This window comes from Bombus terrestris, chromosome 12, assembly GCF_910591885.1.
Source record: "Bombus terrestris chromosome 12, iyBomTerr1.2, whole genome shotgun sequence".
NCBI lineage: Eukaryota > Metazoa > Arthropoda > Insecta > Hymenoptera > Apidae > Bombus > Bombus terrestris.
In genome coordinates this window covers 11,407,096-11,428,410 of record NC_063280.1, presented here as the reverse complement: position 1 = coordinate 11,428,410, position 21,315 = coordinate 11,407,096, and the positions used below count along the sequence as shown (strand labels likewise).

Here is a 21,315-nt window from a genome sequence, read left to right as displayed (position 1 = left end):
TCTAAAACGATAATCAAAAAGCGTTTAAGTAAGTAGCTTGATTCTACATCCACTTCAAATACTCGCATTTCCAAATGCTCGACAAAATACTCTATGCGTTCTTTCATAACGTAAGTATAACAACAATTAATATCAACAAACATCGCAATTTAAATACGTAAACCGTAACGCACCCCATAGGCAACAGAAACTTTAGTCGATGCACCTTGCACGAAAATTTATTGTCTAAACTCTCGAACGAACAAAAGAAACATCCGTCTGAAACATCTCTGAAATATCCGAAGACCACGTGACCAGCTTGATCCGACCCCGTGTTCCCTCCATAAATAAAATATTTCTCGACCCAACAAATTCGCCTCGATGTTCGAGACTATGGGTCTGACGAGAGTCGCGCAAAAACATAGCAAATTTAAAGAATCCTTACCTTCCAAGTTCTTGTTCCTGGCGAGGAGAGCCAACAGGACGTCCTGGTTGGGCGCAGCCTCGGCCAAATCGGCAGCGTCCTGGTGCGAGGGTGGCAACGAGGGGCCCAAGGACGGCATGGTGGTCGTCGGTGGCCGCGGCATCATCACCGGCGCCGAGCCCAACGGCGGCAACGCCAATCCCCCGGGTGTATGATGGAGCGGATTGTGCGGCGGCGGACCGCTACTTGGTAGCGTCGGCAGCGTCGCGACCGGTTGCACCGCCGCCGACATGGACAGATCGACGCCACCCAACAATACCGGACGACACCCTCCAGAACCAGGTCCGCTGCTCACCGCCGGGAGGATTCCGCCACCCCCCGGCAGTGGTGCGTACGGCAAATACAGCTCCAGTATAAACCAGGAAGTGGCTGTCACGGGAACACTGACCGACGCCGGATGTTCTTCGTTCTAACGAAATCGACTCAACTTCGTCCTAAATCTTTTCCTTTCGGCATCGATCGACACCAGATTTCTACGTATAACACTCTTGCGTTATCGTCGTAGAGCTATCGTTCGATTTCGTTCGACGCGAAACTCCTTCGTTAAAAGCGTTACCTACGATTCTTTACGAGTACCGTGGTTTCTTCGGGAAGATCGACGGTTCGATTATACGAGCTCGGATCACACGGCGAAGGAGTTTTCAAAAGGGCGCGGTAATTTCGTCGTGAAATTTTTTCATCGAAAATCGTACGAGTTCGTAGACTGTTTTCATTCGCGAGATTCACTATCACGAGAGTCTTTATCTCGAAAATCGTTCTTCAGATTAACGTTTTCACTAATCAAACTGTTACACGAGACGAAATTCTATATCGCGATCGTCCGTTCACTGGACCTACGGACAGCTGCACTCGATCGAAGACACTGGTGCCGTTGCGCGCGGATCGATGGTTCGCGCGAAATCAACACTCACTTTCGTCGCTCGTTGAAGCCGTTCGTCGCTTCCGGATATTACTCGAGAAGCCGACTGATCGTTTTTAATAACCGTTCCAAGCGAACGATCGGTTTTCAATGTTTTTATCGTTTGATCGTTCGATCGTCCAAAGTTCCGTTGTAATCTCGTTGGCGTTGTCGCGGAGCGGACGTCGATGGCGATCGATCGTCGAGAGGCTCTTTATTTCTGTCACCTTCCGATGACTTTGCCTGTTCAGGGAAGAACGCTCGAGCCTCGCTCGTTGGCTCAACTATCGCGTATCACGTGTAAAGCAACGTCTACGCGGTTTTGTAGATCATCGGAGCGCCAACCGTTCGTAGATGTTTACGCAGTTACCAGGAGGCTGATGTGGAACGGTTTGTTTGTAAATAGCTTCGACCGCGCTTCTCGCGGGAAGAAAAACCTTGATTTGTCATTAATAAAACGGGATGGTCACGAGGTGCGCGCGTGTCTCGCGTATTTGCGCTGCATTCTCGACGATCAATGAACGCCAGCTAAAATAGCGTTTGTATTTGTTTAACGATCGCGTTATCCTTTTGCGAACATACGCGAATGTAACAATTATTATTTTTCGAACTCTCCGTAGCGACGAGGAGAAGATTGTATTATTCGAATTGACTTGTCGACACTGGACGATTAAAAGAAACGACGATACCAGAGTGATGGAACCGTGGTCGTTGTCGAGACGCGATAGTTAAATCGTTTCGTGGAAAACTGTCACTTCAAAGTGGCGAAGCACGACACCGCGGCGGATGATCGGCATCACTGAAATTCTCCGACAGAATTTTTGCGCTTCCCTGCGGTTCGGTTGGATCGCGTGAATCGAGATCGAAATCGAGAATCGAAAGGACGGGAAGAGGGAGCACCTCGAGACGAGGTCCGAGCGGACTTGAAACCAGCCGCGTACTCGTTGCGTCCCTCTCGCAATCTGAAACCCAGAGCGACGGTCCACGTCTTATCAGGCTGTTCACTGGTCTCGGTTTATCTCGACCATAACCTTGGCTATGCTACTCCGATCGTGACACTTTTTCTTTGTAAAATCGCGTCCGCGATTAGACTAATTCTTGTCTCGTTTTTCTTTTCGCGTTATAGATTTTCTTTTAAAACGATATCAGCAGCTCGTCTCTCTCCTCCAGTGTCACCGCGATTATCTCTGACTGCTCCGTGATTCTCTATCCAATAGGCCTTTCATGAATCACGCTCGATAATTTCATAGTCGGTTATGTTACAAAGTGCATCGAAAAACTTCCGCGATTGCATTATAATTGACGAGAGACGTGTAGCGCCAAAACATCGATATGGAAGCGATAAACGGTATCCCCAATAACTTGGACCAGAAAACACCAAGGTTTTCCCGATTTCTTTCAAATACGTCTCTTATACGCTTCGATTCTACGTTTCTTTGTAATCGATATATTTCATCGAATATATCGAACGTTCAACCAATAAAACGATAATACAACTCCACCTCTAAAGGCGATGGCCTTTCTTATTCCTCGCGTTCCAGTCCTAATACGAGTTTCGGCAAGGTGCAGTCGAAACGAACGAGTCTCCTTGTCCTTTCCTTCCGTACCGGTTGGCGAAAGCTTGACGGCGATGACGACAACGATGACGACGCCGACGACGACGACGATAATGACGATCGACGAAGAAGATTACAACAACGACGACCGGTATAAAGATAGGACGAAGAAGATCGTCGATAGGAAAGGCTTTGTTAGTAGTTCTATCCTCTAATCTGTTGGACGCGGCGCGCGCGTCTATCTCGGCTGTTCGTCTTTGATCAGCGGCGGGCGGTCGTGAGGTTTTTACACGCGTGTCGATGGAAATCGTGGCCGGGACCGATGTAAATCCCGAATGCCAATAGAGAGAAAAACCCAATGAATCACGTAGCAGCGATACTTTGGGACGACTCGGCCGGCGCTGCTCGTCGCGGGTCTTCTTTTCGTCCGGCGATTCCAAGCCGAATACGAGTCGCGCCGCGGCGACCGGTAAGAAACGGCGAATTCCACGGCCGTTGAATCGCGATTTTCGTCCTGCCACGCTCTGTTTTTGTTTTTTCCCCGGTATCGGCTGCACCAAACTCGTCTCGAGTTCGTCATCGGTCCGCAAACGTCCGCTCCATTCACCCAACGATGATTATCCCCCGCTCTGTCCACTGCCAATGACTTTCTTTCCCGGGTCTCTGAGTTTCGTACGACTTTTCTTGGGAATCCTCCGAATTCCGTTCGGCGACCGATCTTCCACGTCGATGGGCCCGTCCTGCTCGAATTAATCTCTCCGTTGTCCTTTTATGATCTCCTGCGGAGACACTGACCGTAAAAGGTGCACCGATCGGTTCACTTTCGGAGGTAAATGAAGAACGCGGTTTACGATACCGTGCAACCTTCCACGTCGATGTTTTGGTAACGTCCTGCATTTAATTCGTCGCTTTCGTCTTTTCTTTCCTCACTGTGTCCACTATGATTGATCGTCGACCGATTCGATGAGCGATCACCGACGCTTTACAAATCTCATCCACATCTGCGTGTGCGATTGAAAAATAAACGACAACCAGTGGTAGTGAATTTCTTCGCGAATGTTAACGATTGTCTTTGAGTTAGGCCTGATCGACCGAAAAATGTACACTGCCGCGAGATCTCGGAATGTGCGATTTGATTAGCGGGTACCGCGGCACTATGGAGCCGGTTTCGCGGGGTTCTTGGCTTCAACCTCGAGGATCAGAGAGCTGGAGGGACCTGGAGGGAACTTGGAGGGACGCATAGAAAGGTGGAGGTGGTTCTGAACGTTCTCTAAAACTGTGCGTGCATCGCCCTGTCGGAGGAGAGGTTTCCACCCTACCATCGACGGCCGCCACCGAACCGTCTCGCACTAGCTGCTACCTAAAAGGGGGAAATTCTGGTGGGGTATCGATGTTGGCACGCTTGCGCCGCAACCTGTCTCCCTCGTGCGAGAAACCGCGCGGGGGACACTGCCGCGTCCTAGTACAAGATTTCGGAATGATTTGCGGTAGATGCGGCCGAATCGAATGGAAAATCGAACGTGAAAACCCTGTAAAGTCTTGCTTTTCGATCAGCGTGTTTACATGCTCGCCAAGTTTCCGTTTCAGAGGGACGCGCGTTTCCTTAAAAAAGTTTGCATTGTTTTTTTAAAAAGATTTGCGTTTGCCGTAACATAACGTACAGAGGACACTAAAAGTATATGAATATCGTACAATATTTATCACAGCATTTACGTATCGATCGATCAAGTCCAATTGTATCGAATTTCGTATCATTTAGTAGTTTTCTCGTACGACTACAAAAATTTGGTACTCGCATCTTAGTTTCATTTTCAAGCGTTCTCAAACTCGATCAAACTCGATACGATACAAAATATTTTAAGCGCCTGCAGTATCCGAATTAAGGCGAGATTAATATCTACGATAGCGTAGATTTATGGAAGTAAAACGATCCGAGCAGAAGTTCCGATTTCTAAAAACACGTAATCTAATTTAGAAATAGTATCTCCTTTAAATAAGAGTGTAATCCAATTTGAAGGAACGCTGTCATTCAAAATTTCGACGAGGTTTCAAAATTCATTAAATTTCACACTGTTCCTACATTCGCGAGTATTCGTTTTTACTATATCGATAGGCAGATTATCCAAGTCTATGGATACCTTAACCAAATCACAAAAATGGAATTTTCCGTTCATAAGCTAAAATAAATCGAAAAATCGAATCAAGCTTCATCGTAAGTATGAAAATGTCTATTCGTTATTTTTATCCCCTTCCAAGATTCAGTAGTTTCATGAATGATATTCAAGAAGCGTAGCTTCTCGCACGGAGCCTCCTTATTTCTCATTTACGAGGAGGAATTTTCATCAATGAAGTAAACTACGATAATGGTCTTGAATAAGTGACGAGTTCGGTTCTTTCATGAACAAAAGATGTCCTTCCGCTCTGTCGAGTAGAAAATCTCCAAACGTCTTTCGCTGGAAAGCGAAAGAAATAAATGGCGGACGAAAAGGAGCAACGAAAACGTGGAAAGGAAAGCTTCGCGACATTTCACGAATGTCAGAAGATTCGAAAGAAGCAAGACAGAATGGTAGCGTGCTAATCAAGACCGATGGTCAATAATGGCGGCCACGGGTTGGTCGGATTCAAGTCCAACCTATCCTTCGGGTGTTGGGCATGTACGGGGTGGTTTAAGCCGGAACTTCGCCAGAGCTTGATTCTAGTCGTGGCTCGAGACATATTTTTATTGTACCTAGGTGAATCACGGACCTTTCGTCTGAAAGGTCCATGCGTTATTCAGTCAAGTATCGTACGCTATGCACACTACCATCGCCACTAGCGATGGAAGCAAGTGCTCGATTCTGCTGTAAGAAGCGATAAATCGTTTCATGTAGTCGTTGGTTACGATTTTTCTTGTCTCGTTCTCTCTAGTCGGATGAGAAGTCTACGGATTCGGGATAAGATTCATCGTTGACATCGAACCGACCGAATTTAGCCAAAAACAAAAACGTTACTATACCCAACAGGCGACTCAACCATCTAAAAAGTTGAGCGTGTCTTCGTGTGTATCGTAATCGTCGTAAACTCGTTTTACGCGTTACGTGTAGACAATATCGAAACGACACCGAGAACGTTAAGTCGGTGGATTTGCTTGAAAAGCAAGCGGAGGGTGCATTGAATGGCCATCGCTAGCGTTGGCGCTGATGCGCGCGCGCATAGCGACTTACATGCACATGTTCCTGAATAGACACATATCCAGAGGGTAGCGTCGACCCGTCGGATCACCCGTTGGATGCACTCAACGAAATTAAACCTACGTTCCTCGACCTCGGGCCGACGTCGCAGTCACGTCCAGCCGAGATATCGGCAACGTTAGCTTTTACCACGTTTTGCGCGCGCCACTTCAAACTTATTTCCGCGAAATTTCGCGGCCACGAATCTTAACAGAGCACCTATTCTTGTACGTATCTTCGCGCTAATCCGCAGTCGACCCTATTTTAAATTAACTTCCACCTTTACCTGGACGATACTTAAAGTACCTTTCCTACTTGGGACCGTTTGTTTGAAAAGAAAGATTTGAAATTAGGTTCTAATTAGACAGATACGTTTCATGTATTAGAAATCATACCTATGAAAGGTTGAATGTCTCCGAGGGAAAGTGGTATGAGGAAGAATATCCTTAATATGGGAGAATCGCTGATAAAGCAAAGCGTTAATAGGAAATTACGTATGATGCTTTGAAAATTTAGTAAAAAATTCTGTAAGTATCTCTGTACCTCGTTTTTGCAAAAGATGCACTTCTCGCGTGTCTTTGCGCATTCCAACGACGAAAAATGTCATCTAAATCGTTCCATTGTAAATAAACGAAATTCTTCTTTCTTAAAAATCCCAAACAAGAGAAACGGTGAGAAATTCTTGCTCCGTTATACCATTCACGATTAACGATTTCTGGATCACCGATCAGCCCTTCCGATATATACTTTCAAACACCCACGTCGAACGAATCGGTTACGTCCTTTTACTTGATTCCCTAGCTAATGCAATTGAAAGTAGCGCGGAATGGAAATTGGGTTATGAGCACGAAAGTGCTAGGTGGCGAGGATCCTCGAACGACTCGAAAGTATCGGAGCGTCTCGTTGGAAAAAAGAGGTTTTTCAGATCGCCACTCCGCCATCGATGACTTCTCTTTTTTTCTTCGGTGAACTAACAGGGAAAATGCTTGGCGAGGCCGGCTTGGAAAAATGTGGAGCACGTTGACGTTGGAGCAAGGGAGCAGACGAGAGGATATCGAACCGGCAAGTCCAGAGGCGGAGTTGCCCCACCAGGTTTCCATGGAAACGTGACACTCTCTTTCGGGCTTTTCGAGCTTTTCGAGCTGTTCGAGCTTTTCGAGCTTACTATGGTTGCTCTCTCTCTTTCTCTCTCTCTCTCTCTCTCTCCCCCGCCGTTTTCACTCCCCGCGCGCATCGGCACCGCAGGATCGCCGCGTCGCGTCAGAGGATCGGCCTCGCCTTCAAAGAACGATATTTCCCGTTATTTTCCTCAAACCGAAGGGAAAAATTATTTGGTTTCGCGGAAACTGATATTGCAGCCCCGGCCAGTTTCTATTTTCAAGTTTTATTTTGCCATGGCGCCGTTTCTCTTTCCGCTACCTCCGATACTGGATCATCTCCGAGTTTCAAACGCTGCTTCTCCTCGCTGTCCATTCAACTGATCGTTTCCTAAATGACGATCGGACTTGACACCCCACTGATTATAAAGCTACTGGTATCAACGCGTTTGACCGTCACGCGAATTTTATATATTTCCATCTGCAAGTTACGATAGATTGAAATATATTCGCAATATTTTGCCCTCGTGTCGTCTGCCAATATTATCCAAGTCGCCACATCGTTGAAAATTTTTCAGTCGATGTTTCAATCGCGCCAAGAAATTTAATAAAAGACGTTGACTATCGATGATCAACGCGTTAAAAATATTATACTTTCCACTCGAAGAACAGAGTTGTTCATACAGCTACGGAAAGCATTCGTACGCAAGTACACGTGTACATACACTCAGTTTCCAATGAAGCGTTTTTTAATTAACCTTTGTATTTCATTTCACAGTATCAAATGTTTTGGTGTTGTAGGGAGAGCGATTAATGGGAAACTCAAAGGATCAGAGGTGTACAAAGAGGTATATAAAATGTGCAATTACAATATTTAGTAGACGAAACAAATCTTTGCAGTTGTGTTCATAAAAATGTAAAATTGCATAAATATCCGCAGTCTACTTCGATATAAGAAATTCGCTGTACGATAATTTGACGTTCACGAATCTCCATTGGTTTCCTACGTCTACGTTGTTAGCATTTTATTCTTGGAACCTCCAATTGCAACGAACGTCTCCAATCTCATTGAAATTGCATAGGTGATAGTGTGGAAACATTGTACCTATATACGTAGTTCGTATATATAGTAGACACATACGTATACGAGAAAAAGAGCATTTTCGTCTGAAGAATAACATTTGAGGTTTCACATAATGGAGGATGTGCTGGTGCGAGTAAGTAGAGTAGGTAGATTTGATTAATATCATCAATTATATTAAGTGCAACATTTACATATGTATATCCGCGTATGTATGAAGTATCGAACTTATGTTTATCGTTCAAGAAACGATTTTTTAATAAACCAATAATGGTCTAATAGAATTAATCAAATAACACGATAACATAATAAAACTTATTATTCTGTTTTGGAAAATAAAAATATATACATGTACGATAATCCTAATATATAATTATCAGCAGAACAAATACTGGAATGAAAATATCAAACTCGACGACGTTGAGCCGTCTTGAAAAGAAAAATAGGAAAGAACAGTGCGCATTTGGCGAATCCTACGTATCGCCGGCGCTGGTACACAACCGGAAAATGTACTTTCATCGGGCACACATCTTGTTCTGTCCTTTCCAATGTACTTCGTAGTTTCTGGCTCGAGCATGTGTTCTCTCGCGTGTGAAATGTCCCCACGATTTGCTCTTCGCTCTTTCGCCCTTTCTCTTTCTTTCCTTCTCCACAGACCTATGCGCGTTACTCCAAACGGCATCGTCGTTTACGTAAGTTAGAACAGCGTTTCTCAAACAGGCTCAAATCGAGATTATCTCTGTCGACGTATCGATGGAAACGCGTATTATCTTTGGATGAAGTTTCGTAAATCTTAAGAGAGAATAGGAAGACGAATGCCTCCAATTAAGCTTCGTAAGATCGCGTGAAATTTATTGTTCGAAATTTTGTGTTTCTGTGGTTTCTAATTATGAGAAGACGCAAGTAAACTTGTTATTAATCGCTTCGATTAATACCTCGATATATTGCGTGCTGATGAAATCCCATCGCTGAGTGTTACTACTTGGTACCTATTTCAGCACTGAGCACGCGAATGTGTCTCGTCCGTTAGTATTAAAAAATAAAATTCTCGACACGAGAATATCAAAATTTGTCAAACTGTAGAAACTGTTTTCTCAGTACCTTCTTTAGTTTCTAAATAACGATGAAAATGTCTAAAATTGGCAAGTTTATGTTTGTATTTTTGCATTGCATCGAGACATAAAATATTTACACGTATTTTTATTCGTTCCACATCTATTTTTTACTGCATTTCTTTTTCTTTTATGTAGTGGTATAGTATAATGATCGTTGACTATCGCACGGAACAACAATGGCGATTTCAGTCGTAAAACAATTTGAGAAGCACTGGATTAAAACACATCTGCACACCTATCCATCTGTACGTGATCGTCCGCGAGTATTCGCAAAGCGAGCGAGAAAGAGCAGGAATGACATATGCGGAACGTAGCCACCTCTATATTTTACTTGAAGCTATTCGCGAGAATTTACGAGGAACCCCCGATACTCTCTTTCTCTCTGTCTTCTTGCCTCCCTCGTCTACTCTTTATCCATACATCTATCTCCTTGCTATATTTCTCGAATCTCTTGGCTCCTACGAGCTTCTCTTTTCACGCTGCATACAGGAACGAGTCTATGCAGAAATGTATAAAATATCCAGAATAAAGTACTTGTTATAAAAATTTAGAATGGTAAAATCTAAAAACGCAGATCTGTAGGAAAAGGCAAATCTCTCTTTATGTTTCCCGTACGTTTCTTTATATGTATAAAGTAAATATATAGTAAAAATATTAAATTAAGCATACAGGGTGTCTCGGTTTTAAACGATCAAACTTCACCAGTTTGTGTTACGAGCAGAAAGAAGAAAAAAGAAATTATATAAACGCAGGTTTGCAAAGGCTTTATAAAAAAGTTACGAAAACTAATCAATTCAGGCTAGGTCTTTACGTTTCAAAATGCCATCCCTCGTTTCGAATACACGTTTCATATCTTTGGCAGATTGATTTTGTCACTCTCCGAGTTTGATGGTTATTTTGCTTCAGATCACCGAATGCACCATGAATCCTTTATATCGGTTCTTGTCTCGAATCAATTCTTGTGCGAGACACTATCGCCTTTATCGTTCCCCATAGATAAAAGTCCAACAGTGTAAGATCTGGCGATCTCGCGGGCCAAACAATGTGTCTTCCCTGACCGATCCATCTTTCACGATAATATTCGTCTATTGCCTTTAGGTTTCATATTTTTGTTATAGCCCTTTTATAGAGCATTTACGGACTTATGATTATATAACATTTTTTCCTTGTTTCCGCTCACAGAATAAGCCGATGAAGTGGTTTAAAACCGAGGCTTCCTGTATATCTAATAATAAGATTAATATTCGTAATGTACTATGAAAATATAAATAGAAATTATTAAAGTCTGAGAAAAATCCTGCAGACGTTTATTAAACGTTAGAAACTAAGGAAACAAGCGTCGTGCTATGAAGTCGAACTTCAATTGGAGAACAAAACAAGTACATAATTTAAGGTACACGAATCAAATCAAACCAGTTCCTGGGGGAATCTGACTTAATATTTAACGTATTAAAAAGCTTGAGGCAGATACTCGCGCGATGTTTTCAATATGAATGGCCGAATTAATGTGAAATTAATGTATCGCAATTCGACCAATCCAGTTTCACGGATTATATATTAGCAATTAACGAAGTAAGCGAGATAACTCGTCGAAGAGAAAATATTCTTTTGCCCCGAGCTAGGTGTTTAATCCGTTCCTTCGACCCAATCACGAGGAAATCTTTTGATACGGGAAACCTTGATTACAACTTCGCGTTAGTTATTCACAAAAGAGGCAATCAAATTGAAGAAACAGAAAGTACAACCAGATTGCGTACTTATACGTTACTTTATTAGATGATTCGATGTAGATACGTAGTTATATCAAAGGATGAAAGTGAATTATGATTTTAACTTTGAAGAGACATAGATTTGATGAGAAGTGAGTTAATTAAATAAGTTGATACGTAATAAATGGATGACAGATGTGAGTGAAAATATAATTGGAAAGTTAATTATAAAATATAAAAAGCGTGAAGGTTATTATATAGAAAGCTGTGTTTATATTGTTTATGTATATCACTTTCTGTGCAATTCACGTGTACATTTCTTATAATTTTCTACATATTATATTATAGTATATTAGGGTAAATAGAGTATGCCAGAACCGAGCATGACGATTCATAACGATAGTTCGTAAATTGAGTCGCCGCGAGTTATACATACGTCTACATATGTAAGTATTATAATTCTTGTAAGTAAAGAGTGAAGAGACCTTGAAATGAAGAGATTTCCAATTAACCAGCGTAACGCATAAGCGTAGCTAGTCCAAGTAAATATGAGTTAGAGTTTGCGTATATTGTTTAATAAACTTTCAAATTCCTATTATTTTATTTAATAATGTCTTCTTTCTTTTGTAAAGTGGAGGGACATCTACGAGACATCGGCAAGAAGAGGAGACGATAAACGAAAATGAGGAAGGTGACAAACGTTCCAGTTTCGATATATCGATATCTCCTGCGCAAGATTAGAAGAAGAGAAAACTACGCAAAGAACCTAATAATAAGAAACGTAGAAAATTCGTTTCAGAAACAATACAGGTACTTCGAACAGCATTTCAGTTTTATCTAAGTAACTAGCAATTTACAATTGAGTAGTTGATGTTGAAATAAAAAATGATATAGCGTGACGTGTGAAGATTTTCAGCATGAGCAAATGTGTTTGTTTCATAATTTTGATATATATTTTGCTTGGCATTTGGACGCTGTAAATCTTCAACTTTTATCACTTTCGTGAATTTGCAAGGAAAATAAATGGTAGAAAGTTTTATTTAAATCGTGTTTACTATCTGAGAACTTTTATAACCTTTTATAAGTAATATCTCTAAATTAATATAAATATTTAAATTTATTCGTAAATCGTTCAGTGTTTATTTAAAATATGGAAAAATACCAACACGCTTTAACGGCGCCGTGGCTTAGTTGGTTAAAGCGCCTGTCTAGTAAACAGGAGATCGAGGGTTCGAATCCCTCCGGGGCCTATTCCTGACAACGATGTCTAGGAATATTTTTTTTGTATTCTTTTATTCTATTAAAAGGATATAGAACACGATAATGCAAAGATTTCTTTGTACTTAGTAATATATAAAATAAATATTTCAAATGTATTTACTATCTAATCTTTTGGGGAAATGTATTTTATTAAATGACTAATAAGAATAGACATTTCAAGATATTACGTATTACTATGTATGCATAACGATTAAATGCTAATTTTAATTATGATTCGTAATAGTCGTATTTCGTTGTGTACGAGATACGAACTCTACTCTGTTATATTATCTATCTACGATACGTTATTACAATATCTTCTATAAATAATTGAGCCAATGTTGTATTAAATACCGTCTATGAAAATCCATAAAGTATTAATATTTCTGAAGGTTAATTTCGCACGTATATAAATATTAATGACAAACATCGTAACATAAATATTTTATAATAAGTGACTAAAATATTTATTTTCAAACAAGATTAATCGACGTTTAATTAATTGACAATATAACTAGAATCTGCATATATAATGTTTTACATGTAACAATTGAAATTATTTTATACGATGGTGAAAATGATTTCATGAAAATACGTAATCGTAAGAAATTTGAAAAGAAACCACCGACTGTTAGTTGTAAAAAGGCGACGAAAATTGATTAATTCGTAGAACACCATTCACCGTGTAATTGTATAATAACCATGTATTTATTAAATGTTATATTTAAGCGATAAATTTCTTTCGTTCGTAGATGAAAACGACAACTTTTCTATAAAAGCGTATTTGTCACAGGAAATTTTCGGAGGAACCCTCGATGATTGCTTATAAAAAGGCGACGAGAACTTTTTAATTGAAAGAATACGATGTAATTTCGACGTGCCTAACGCGAGTGCCACAAAGTCTGTCGCGGAACTTTGAGCAAGTTTTATCAGCCGTTATCTTTTATCTCGGTACTTCGCCAACTTTTTAAACCTCTGCCGGCGGGTCAGCATTTTTAACCCGCAAGACGTAAAGTTAAATATTCACTTCATGAAAGTGCCGTAAAGGGGCACAGTTTTCTCTTCTTAGTGGCTTGCCTGGCTGGAATAGCGGCGAGGAATTCATTTATGTACTTCTCTCTGCGAAAACATAGTGAAGCCCGATTCGCGTAATTTACAATTTCTATTTATATTTCGCTCTTCATATTTATAACTTACGCTTCACTCTTATAATCTGTGCTTAAATCTTACAAATATTAGTCGCGAGAAATACGATGACATTCGAATAATTAATCGCGAAACACTATGTCAAGTTCACTATACTTTATTTATTATCTAGTAAACTGTGAATGGCTGTACACGCATGGAAAATTTAAAGACGTAGAAATTTCCAGAATATATATGTAATATGCCATTATATATAGAATACTCTATTAAAGTATCTATCTACTTATCAAATAAAAAGAATTATTTAAATATTACGTATCACGCGACGAATACAATATGAAATTTCGTCTCTGTATAAATGATAAGTTTCGTAGGATAATCTGATGTGTAAAATGTAGAAGAAAAATCTACTAAGAGTATGGAAAAGTTCCTTAGGAAAGAAAAGGACAGAAAGTTGTTCAAGATTGGCAATAAAAATTTACTTCGTACATGCAATTTTAAACTTAGCCAAGACTTTACAACGTAGACCGAAGGATATTCTCTTCCAAATATTATTCTACTACATCTATCCGCCATAAAATCAGAGTTTTATATCTTCTAATTCCATTACAAAGAAAAGAAATTATAGAAAAAAAAAAATAAATAAATAAAAGATATACAATGTAGTCAGACCTCGAATACGTCCGATAGAGGATGAGTTATGTACTTGCAGTAACATGAACAAACCAATTAGCTGGTTAAGCGGCCAAACCCCCATGAAATTCAATTGTCTTCGCCCCATGCGTCTCCCAGCTAACCACCCTTATATTTTCATCCTTCTCCTCGAGCACTGTACCCGGAACTTTAGCAGTCGTGCAGGCTCGCTATTAGGGTGTCAATTAAATTAGATCACCAGACAACGTGGGGTGGCTTAACTGATAGAATGTCACATATATAGCCTGTATATAGGTTCTCCTTGCGAAAAATGGGTTACCAGAAAAGAGCAATGTATCGATTCACGGCGAACGAAGGGACATTTTAATTAATAACATTGTTAAAGATTTATCACGGAATGTATATTTCAAGAGGCTTTTAAGAAAAATAATTTCCATGTTACGAATTAGAAGATTGTTTGTAAAATGGAAGAATTGAAATTACGTAAAAATTTAACGACGATTGGTATTTGTGCAACGCTGACATTCAGCAATTCAGAAACGTTGGTCCACAAACTTTTACGTCGTTTTATTCCTTTTGCTTTCGAGAAACTTTTCTCTTTCGTTACCTCTGGTCAGCAGAATCCTGAATTGGTTCCCATCTTGGATTCCCTCTGTACAAAGAGACTTTCGCGAGCCGTAAGGAAACGAGGGAAAATTAAATTAGCGTCGTCTATAATTCTCTCGACACAAACCTAATTTTCTCTTATATCGAGAGGTTAAGAAGTCAATCTTTACTAATTTTAATAATCTTGCTACAAATGAACTTTTGCAATTTTATATTTGCTTAGAATAAAGTTCGAGATTGTAGCTTTGATTGTTCGTAATGTCGTTAGAATACGAACAGTTTCATCGATACAGTCAATTTTTCTTCGATAGTACTATTGAAGCAATCGGAATGATCAATACGTAATTTTTCATAGAAGTTTGATGGATTTCCGAAGATGCATTTTTGGAGATTTGAATGGTAGTTTTTGACTTTGCAATTATACCTTCCTCACGTTGTGTTAATTTCTAAATTACCACAAAATAAATGGTTTTTATTCATTCTCTCCTATCGGAGGAAGCTAATCAACAAACTGAAGAATCAAATTTACTTTGCACGGAAAATGATTAAAAAATGAAATAAGATTGGGAAGATTGTTCGAATCGATTCGTTAGAGGTATAATACATTTGTAACTATTTTTTAGGGCAAAATGTTAGATCTTAAGTGGTCGAAACGAGATCGAATATAGCGGTGACGTTACAACACGTAATAATAAGTTATATTCTACAAATCACTCGACTGTTTATGAATAATTTAAACGCTTAGACCTTGAATATTGGCTGGGGTGAGACTGACAATCCTCCGAGGACAAAACGCAGAAACCCCTTAGGGACGAAGACCCTTTGTTACCGCCTTTCCAGTGATTGAAGCAACGATCCTGCTCTTTGAACCTATCGCACGTGGTAAGCCACTGTTTGCACTCGTCTTTCACGTTGCTATCCGACCGTATAAGGGTTGCGAATTTGCAAATACATACAGGCGAAAATATTAAGCTGTCAAAATTGTTGTTCGTATTTAATATTCTTCTTAATTCGAATTTCCAAGCGTTCCTAACGAATATCGTCCAAAATACCTTGTTCCATAGCTGTTCAGAGTCTAAAGCGAAATGAGAACGACAACCAACTCGATTAAAAACAACCAGCAATATCTGATCATGAAATTACACGAATCGATGCTTCTTTTTTCAACGCGTAGCTCGTTAGATTATATAGAACAGCTAGATCGACCTACAGTGATTCACGCGACCGCTCACGAACGAGTGAACCAACTCTGTTACGGGGTGGATCCCTAAGACTGGTGAATCGATAGTATTGTATTCAACACAGGGCCGATTATTGACGACGATAATGGCGGATTAGCACGGTCCCATCTGTCATTTGACTTACGCGGAATCGCGTACACGTAGCAATGATAGTCGAGATACATTGACGAAAAAAGAAACAAAGTAGCTCACCTTTAAGCGAGTCGTAAGTTAATAGAGTTTGAAAATATCGCGAAAATTTCACATCTCGATAAGATATTATTATTTCTGAGTATTCCTAGCTTTCAAGTTATATAAATTTTTTTTTATCATACGTTATCAGAAAAATTTCAAAAAAATACATTTGTTATTTAATGATCTGCGAATAAATTTTTATTCGATATCGAAGAATTCCGAAGATGAGTGAAACGAAGCGAAACGAAGATATGCACGTGCAATTAAATACAAGTCTTAGATTTCGGTCCAAAATGCTGCTTGAAATTTTGCATTTTCTACGTGTTCAACAAATTTTTGTTACATTAAAAGTATTTGTTTCGATAGTATTTTGATTGTAGGATAACTGTTCGTGATAATGATTTACGTTACTTATCTAAGATTAACACCACTCATCGAAGCCATTCATGCTGATTATTTAACTTATCGAATTGTACGAGTTGTGTTGTAATATTAAGAAACTCGCGATATCTGTACAACTCGTATTGTATAACGAGCATTGAATAAAAAATAGCGTATTAAGAAATATTTTTACGTAAATCGTATCATTTCCTAGTTTATTTCATACTCGTTTCAATGATACTTTATGCGATCCGTTCCCTACCAAATAGAATTATACCACGTATATTGGATTTTAATTAACAGACACATAAGAATGGGTAATATGGAAGAGAAAAATTATGCACTGGTTGCTTGTATTTCTAATTATATACGCAGCAAAATACTATATAATATAAGTTTCCTGTGTTAGAAATATCGAAGTTTCTATATCTATGTTTTATGCTGTTCGGGAAATATAATTACGTAAATATATATTATACCAACAGTGTGTCTTTATCTACGATTTTAACCTTCGTATAATTTAACACGCTTCTTTAGAATCATTTTCGATTGTGTTCAATCTGATTTTTGGATTATTGCTATTGAATTAAGAGTGGAATATCGATAACATTTTATATTAAATTCTGTACTATAGATATCTATTGCGTACAGAATGTCGTACGCGTAAAATGATTAGAAATGGAAAGGAATATCAAAAGGCAAAGTAAAATGTTACATAGTCAAGTATTATTTTCAATGAAATGAATATATTATATATTTTTATACGTTATGCGCAGTTTGTATATTTTGATACACTTAAATTTATCGTAGATGCAGAAACATTTTCCAACTATTTATCACTGTTCCAAAGTCAAATTAATACAATGTCTTAAGCCGACTGTATACTGTATATTATCATCTCTCGTGTATAGATTTTTCTGTATTATTATTCTATATTTTAAAGATATGCGTCATAATATATACCTACATACCATGTATATACCGTAGAATTATATGAATATCGATACATATGTACGTATGTATAGTACTGGTAATAGTGAAAAGCATGTAAAGCAATATAGGAGAACGTACGAACGTAAATACGACAAACGGGTCAAATGGGGAGACTTATGTCGGATATACATTTCATTTGGCAACTGGCCAATTGGCCTGATCATCCGGAGCACTGCGGGCATTTCACGGATTTCGTCGAATATTTTCAGGATCTTATGGATTTAACGTTTAGCGTTGAAGCAGGTGGTTCTCACCCCAAACATTCGTCTAGTGCGGCTAAAAGTCTCCTAGATTGATCGACGACCCTCCTCTCGTGGTTATGGTTACGCATCCCATTAAGACACATTGCCTCGCGTTTACTCTCTGGTGCCGTTTCAAAGACACGCTTTATATTTTCGCCTTTTATGGATACACGTATATAATTATGCTGTAAGCAGTAAAATTTACCTTATTTTTAGTTATAATTATTTCTATATATTTCGTATATAATACATAATACATTATATATAAATTATTTTTCATTCAATCGTTTTCATTATACTCATTTGGCTAATAATATTTGCGAGCGATTAATATTAATAAGACATAGAGTAAAAATTGTAATAAAAACTCTAGTCAAATTAAAATTATTAATTGCGAAAAATTAAAATGTATGTAAGGAAAAAAAATAAAGGCAGGGGGCACCCGGGTTTGAACCGGGGACCTCTCGATCTGCAGTCGAATGCTCTACCACTGAGCTATACCCCCAGTTGAGAAGTGCTCTAATAATATTACTTTTGTTCTACTATAATATAATTTAATAAGTAAATTTAATACTAAATTTAATAATAAATATAATACTACAGAAAATTGTAATTGATACGTACATATAAATAAACGTAAGAAACGTGCACATCGACATTAATTTCCATTACAAAATTAAAAAAGAAACACTACATTTGCTATCGCTACATTATGATTATTTCGTCCAGGCTTTCAGGACATAAATTAAAATATCGTACATAAGCACAGCGCAACAGCGGCTTAATTTTATTTTATTTAACAATAATAATCTTAAAAAAAAAAAAAAAAGAGAAAAGAATGTAATAATGCATGGCTACGTCGTACCGCCGCGTATCGGTACTCTTGCCTGTACCACCCTACAATTAGAATTCAGCGTTTATTCTGGAAAAAAAATGATGTAAAAAAATATATAAATAACCTGGAACAAATAAACAGAGATAATAAAAAAAATAAAAAATAAAAAAAAAAAACATTATGATTATTTAATCACATTGCAAATATTTTTATTTTTGCGTATAATTGTACGTACTTTGGAATTAAAAGAATTGAACTTGAAATTAAATTGAGAGATATAATTGATCATTTACATTTCAAAAAATACACATGTCTTTCTCAATTATGATCATTAATTTCTATTAACTCTCTAAATTTAAAATGATTTAATTATCTAAAGAATTGCTTTATAGAATTTCTTTAAATGTCCAATGACAAAATAAGTTCGTGCTTTTCTATGGCAAACGGTTTATAATTTGTTTAGAGTGATTATTAAACAGAAATGAACGAGATCGCGGGTAATGGGAAGAATAGACTTTACGATAATCGTAGGTCATCGATGACTGACATAGGCCAGTCGAAAACCAGCTCTTGTTGTCATACAAATAGCCATGAGCTCAACCCCCCTCTAAGGCAGGGATGTCGACAGGTAGAGTAATATACTGAGGACCACCTAGTGGCTTCATGACTTAGCCATATGCCACCGTGACTAAGGCACACATGGCCGGGAATCGATGTGTATAGGGCCCCATAAGGGCACGGGATCCCTCAAAAGGGACTTCTTGTGACGCCAACGCATTTCAAAGGCACCAACTTGACACGGATAACTTGTTTACGTTCTTTCGCAGTTCCTTGCTCGATTTAACGTTTGTCAAATAAATCTCATATTTAATAGAAAATTGTGATTCTTTCTACATCTGTTTTCTAGCTCTTTAGAGTAACGTATGTACATTGTAATCATAGATTCATGTTTTTCACGAAGTCATGCATATTCATATGTATCAAATAATATACGACTTTTATGTTTATGTCTTATAACTCTTAATTGTATGTAAATTATGTTTTATATTCTAAATTGTAACTCATATTGTTTATGTTTACATATCTGTATTTTTATATTTTTCTTTATATTTTTATTTTATAGTAAAAGATATGCGTTTGAAAATTACACGTATATAAATATTTATTTTATAACGCTTTCCTTCGGAATTTAAATTTTGTTTCGTAAACATCGTTCTATAATAATTATGTCGATACATCGACATAATTATGTCGATAATTTGAAAATTGATCGAAAATCATAGAAACAGACAAACAATTTTTTAAACGATCATTCTTATCCGAATGTTATTATTTTAAGTTCCCCTTTTTTTTTTAATTAAAACTCAAAAAGTGAATAAAGTTCATACACATTCGAAAACTATTAATTAAAACGAATTGTCAGTATTTATGCGTTTCTCGGAATACTCTCAAACAGTGAGTGCAAATGATACGGTATCCTGCTATTCGACTACAGTAAAGAGACGACGATAGCATTGCTATTATTAGGAAACAATAATCAAAGACATGAGATCAATAGACAGTTGGGTGAGTCGTTTTGTAATAGGTTTTTGCCGACTCGCCTTCTCCCCCTCCGAAAAAAAAAAAAAAAAAAAAAAAAAAATGAAACGAACGCAACACGTCGAAGTTAGTCTTCGCAGCTTTCCATTCGGTTTGCGAATTAATCCATCAAAATGGTCACGATATAACTCACACCCAGCTTTTGCCATCCCGTCTCTTTATCTTTTAAAGTTTCGAAATTAATTATGCACTGTATTTATTCCTCTGACACTCGGTGACTTTTCTTTGATCATCCATCAGCAACTCGAACGCACTTCGTACGAAATTTGTGAACAACAAAATTATATTCACTCTTTTTCTTTTTTAAGTAGGATAACAATGTCACTATCTCTACTTTCGTTTTCTTTCGCAACACTACTCGTATTATATCGTAACTCCCACTTTTGTCTTCTCGTTTTGCCATTATTTTACAAATTAAACAAAAAAGTAGGAAAATTGTATCCGATGTGTTTCGTTCGATTTTTCAACACTGTTTGCCATCATCCTCGAAATCTATTCTTTTTATAATGCTACAGTAACCAGCTTGTGCATTTCGGATAACCAGGTATTACGTCACATCATACAGCATAAACGTTATGGCCAATTTTCAGAAAGAGAACCGCTCTTTATCGCCATCGTCTGTTACAAAGAAGTGTCGACGCCACACTGAGGGCTTACGTATCGCTAGCTAATATTTTCTTACGTATATCCGAGCATATTTTTCATTTCTTTGCTTTCCTCTTCTTACAATATGAAGGAAAAATTATTAGGTCATCCCACAAGTTCGTTCCGTTTTTCGAGCGGTTATATATGTTAAGATCGTTTACATACCTTTCAGTTTCATGAAAAAATGTAATCCCCCTCTCGTTGTACAACTTCTTCCCATTTTTCAAGTGCATTGGTCCCTTATCGCCGTATGTTTATAAATCGACACATGAAATGTATACACAAAAGTCGACACGAACTTATGGGATGACCCAATACAAGGAAACATATATTTTAACAAAAGTTTGGGCTTGTGTAATTTCGTATTATACAGTCATCGGTAATATGTTTGTGTCCTCTTTGGCACATCTG

The 21,315-nt window shown here is 38.3% G+C and overlaps 1 protein-coding gene and 2 non-coding genes across 3 annotated transcripts in view; 1 reads left to right on the top strand and 2 right to left on the bottom strand.

Moving 5' to 3' along the window:
• LOC100648335 (LIM/homeobox protein Lhx3) overlaps nt 1-4,241 on the bottom strand; it is a 58,807-nt gene extending 54,566 nt beyond the window's left edge. The window contains exon 1 of the mRNA XM_048410921.1: nt 425-4,241. Within this exon, the coding sequence (XP_048266878.1) occupies nt 425-695 (271 nt within the window). The 5' untranslated portion in view covers nt 696-4,241. The remainder of the gene's footprint in view (nt 1-424) is intronic.
• An 8,063-nt stretch (nt 4,242-12,304) lies between these two features.
• On the top strand, nt 12,305-12,378 carry TRNAT-AGU. Its single transcript has one exon. It is a non-coding gene; the product is annotated as a tRNA-Thr (tRNA).
• Nucleotides 12,379-18,258: 5,880 nt separating this feature from the next.
• On the bottom strand, nt 18,259-18,330 carry TRNAC-GCA. The gene has a single exon. It is a non-coding gene; the product is annotated as a tRNA-Cys (tRNA).
• Between the last annotated feature and the right edge of the window lie 2,985 nt (nt 18,331-21,315).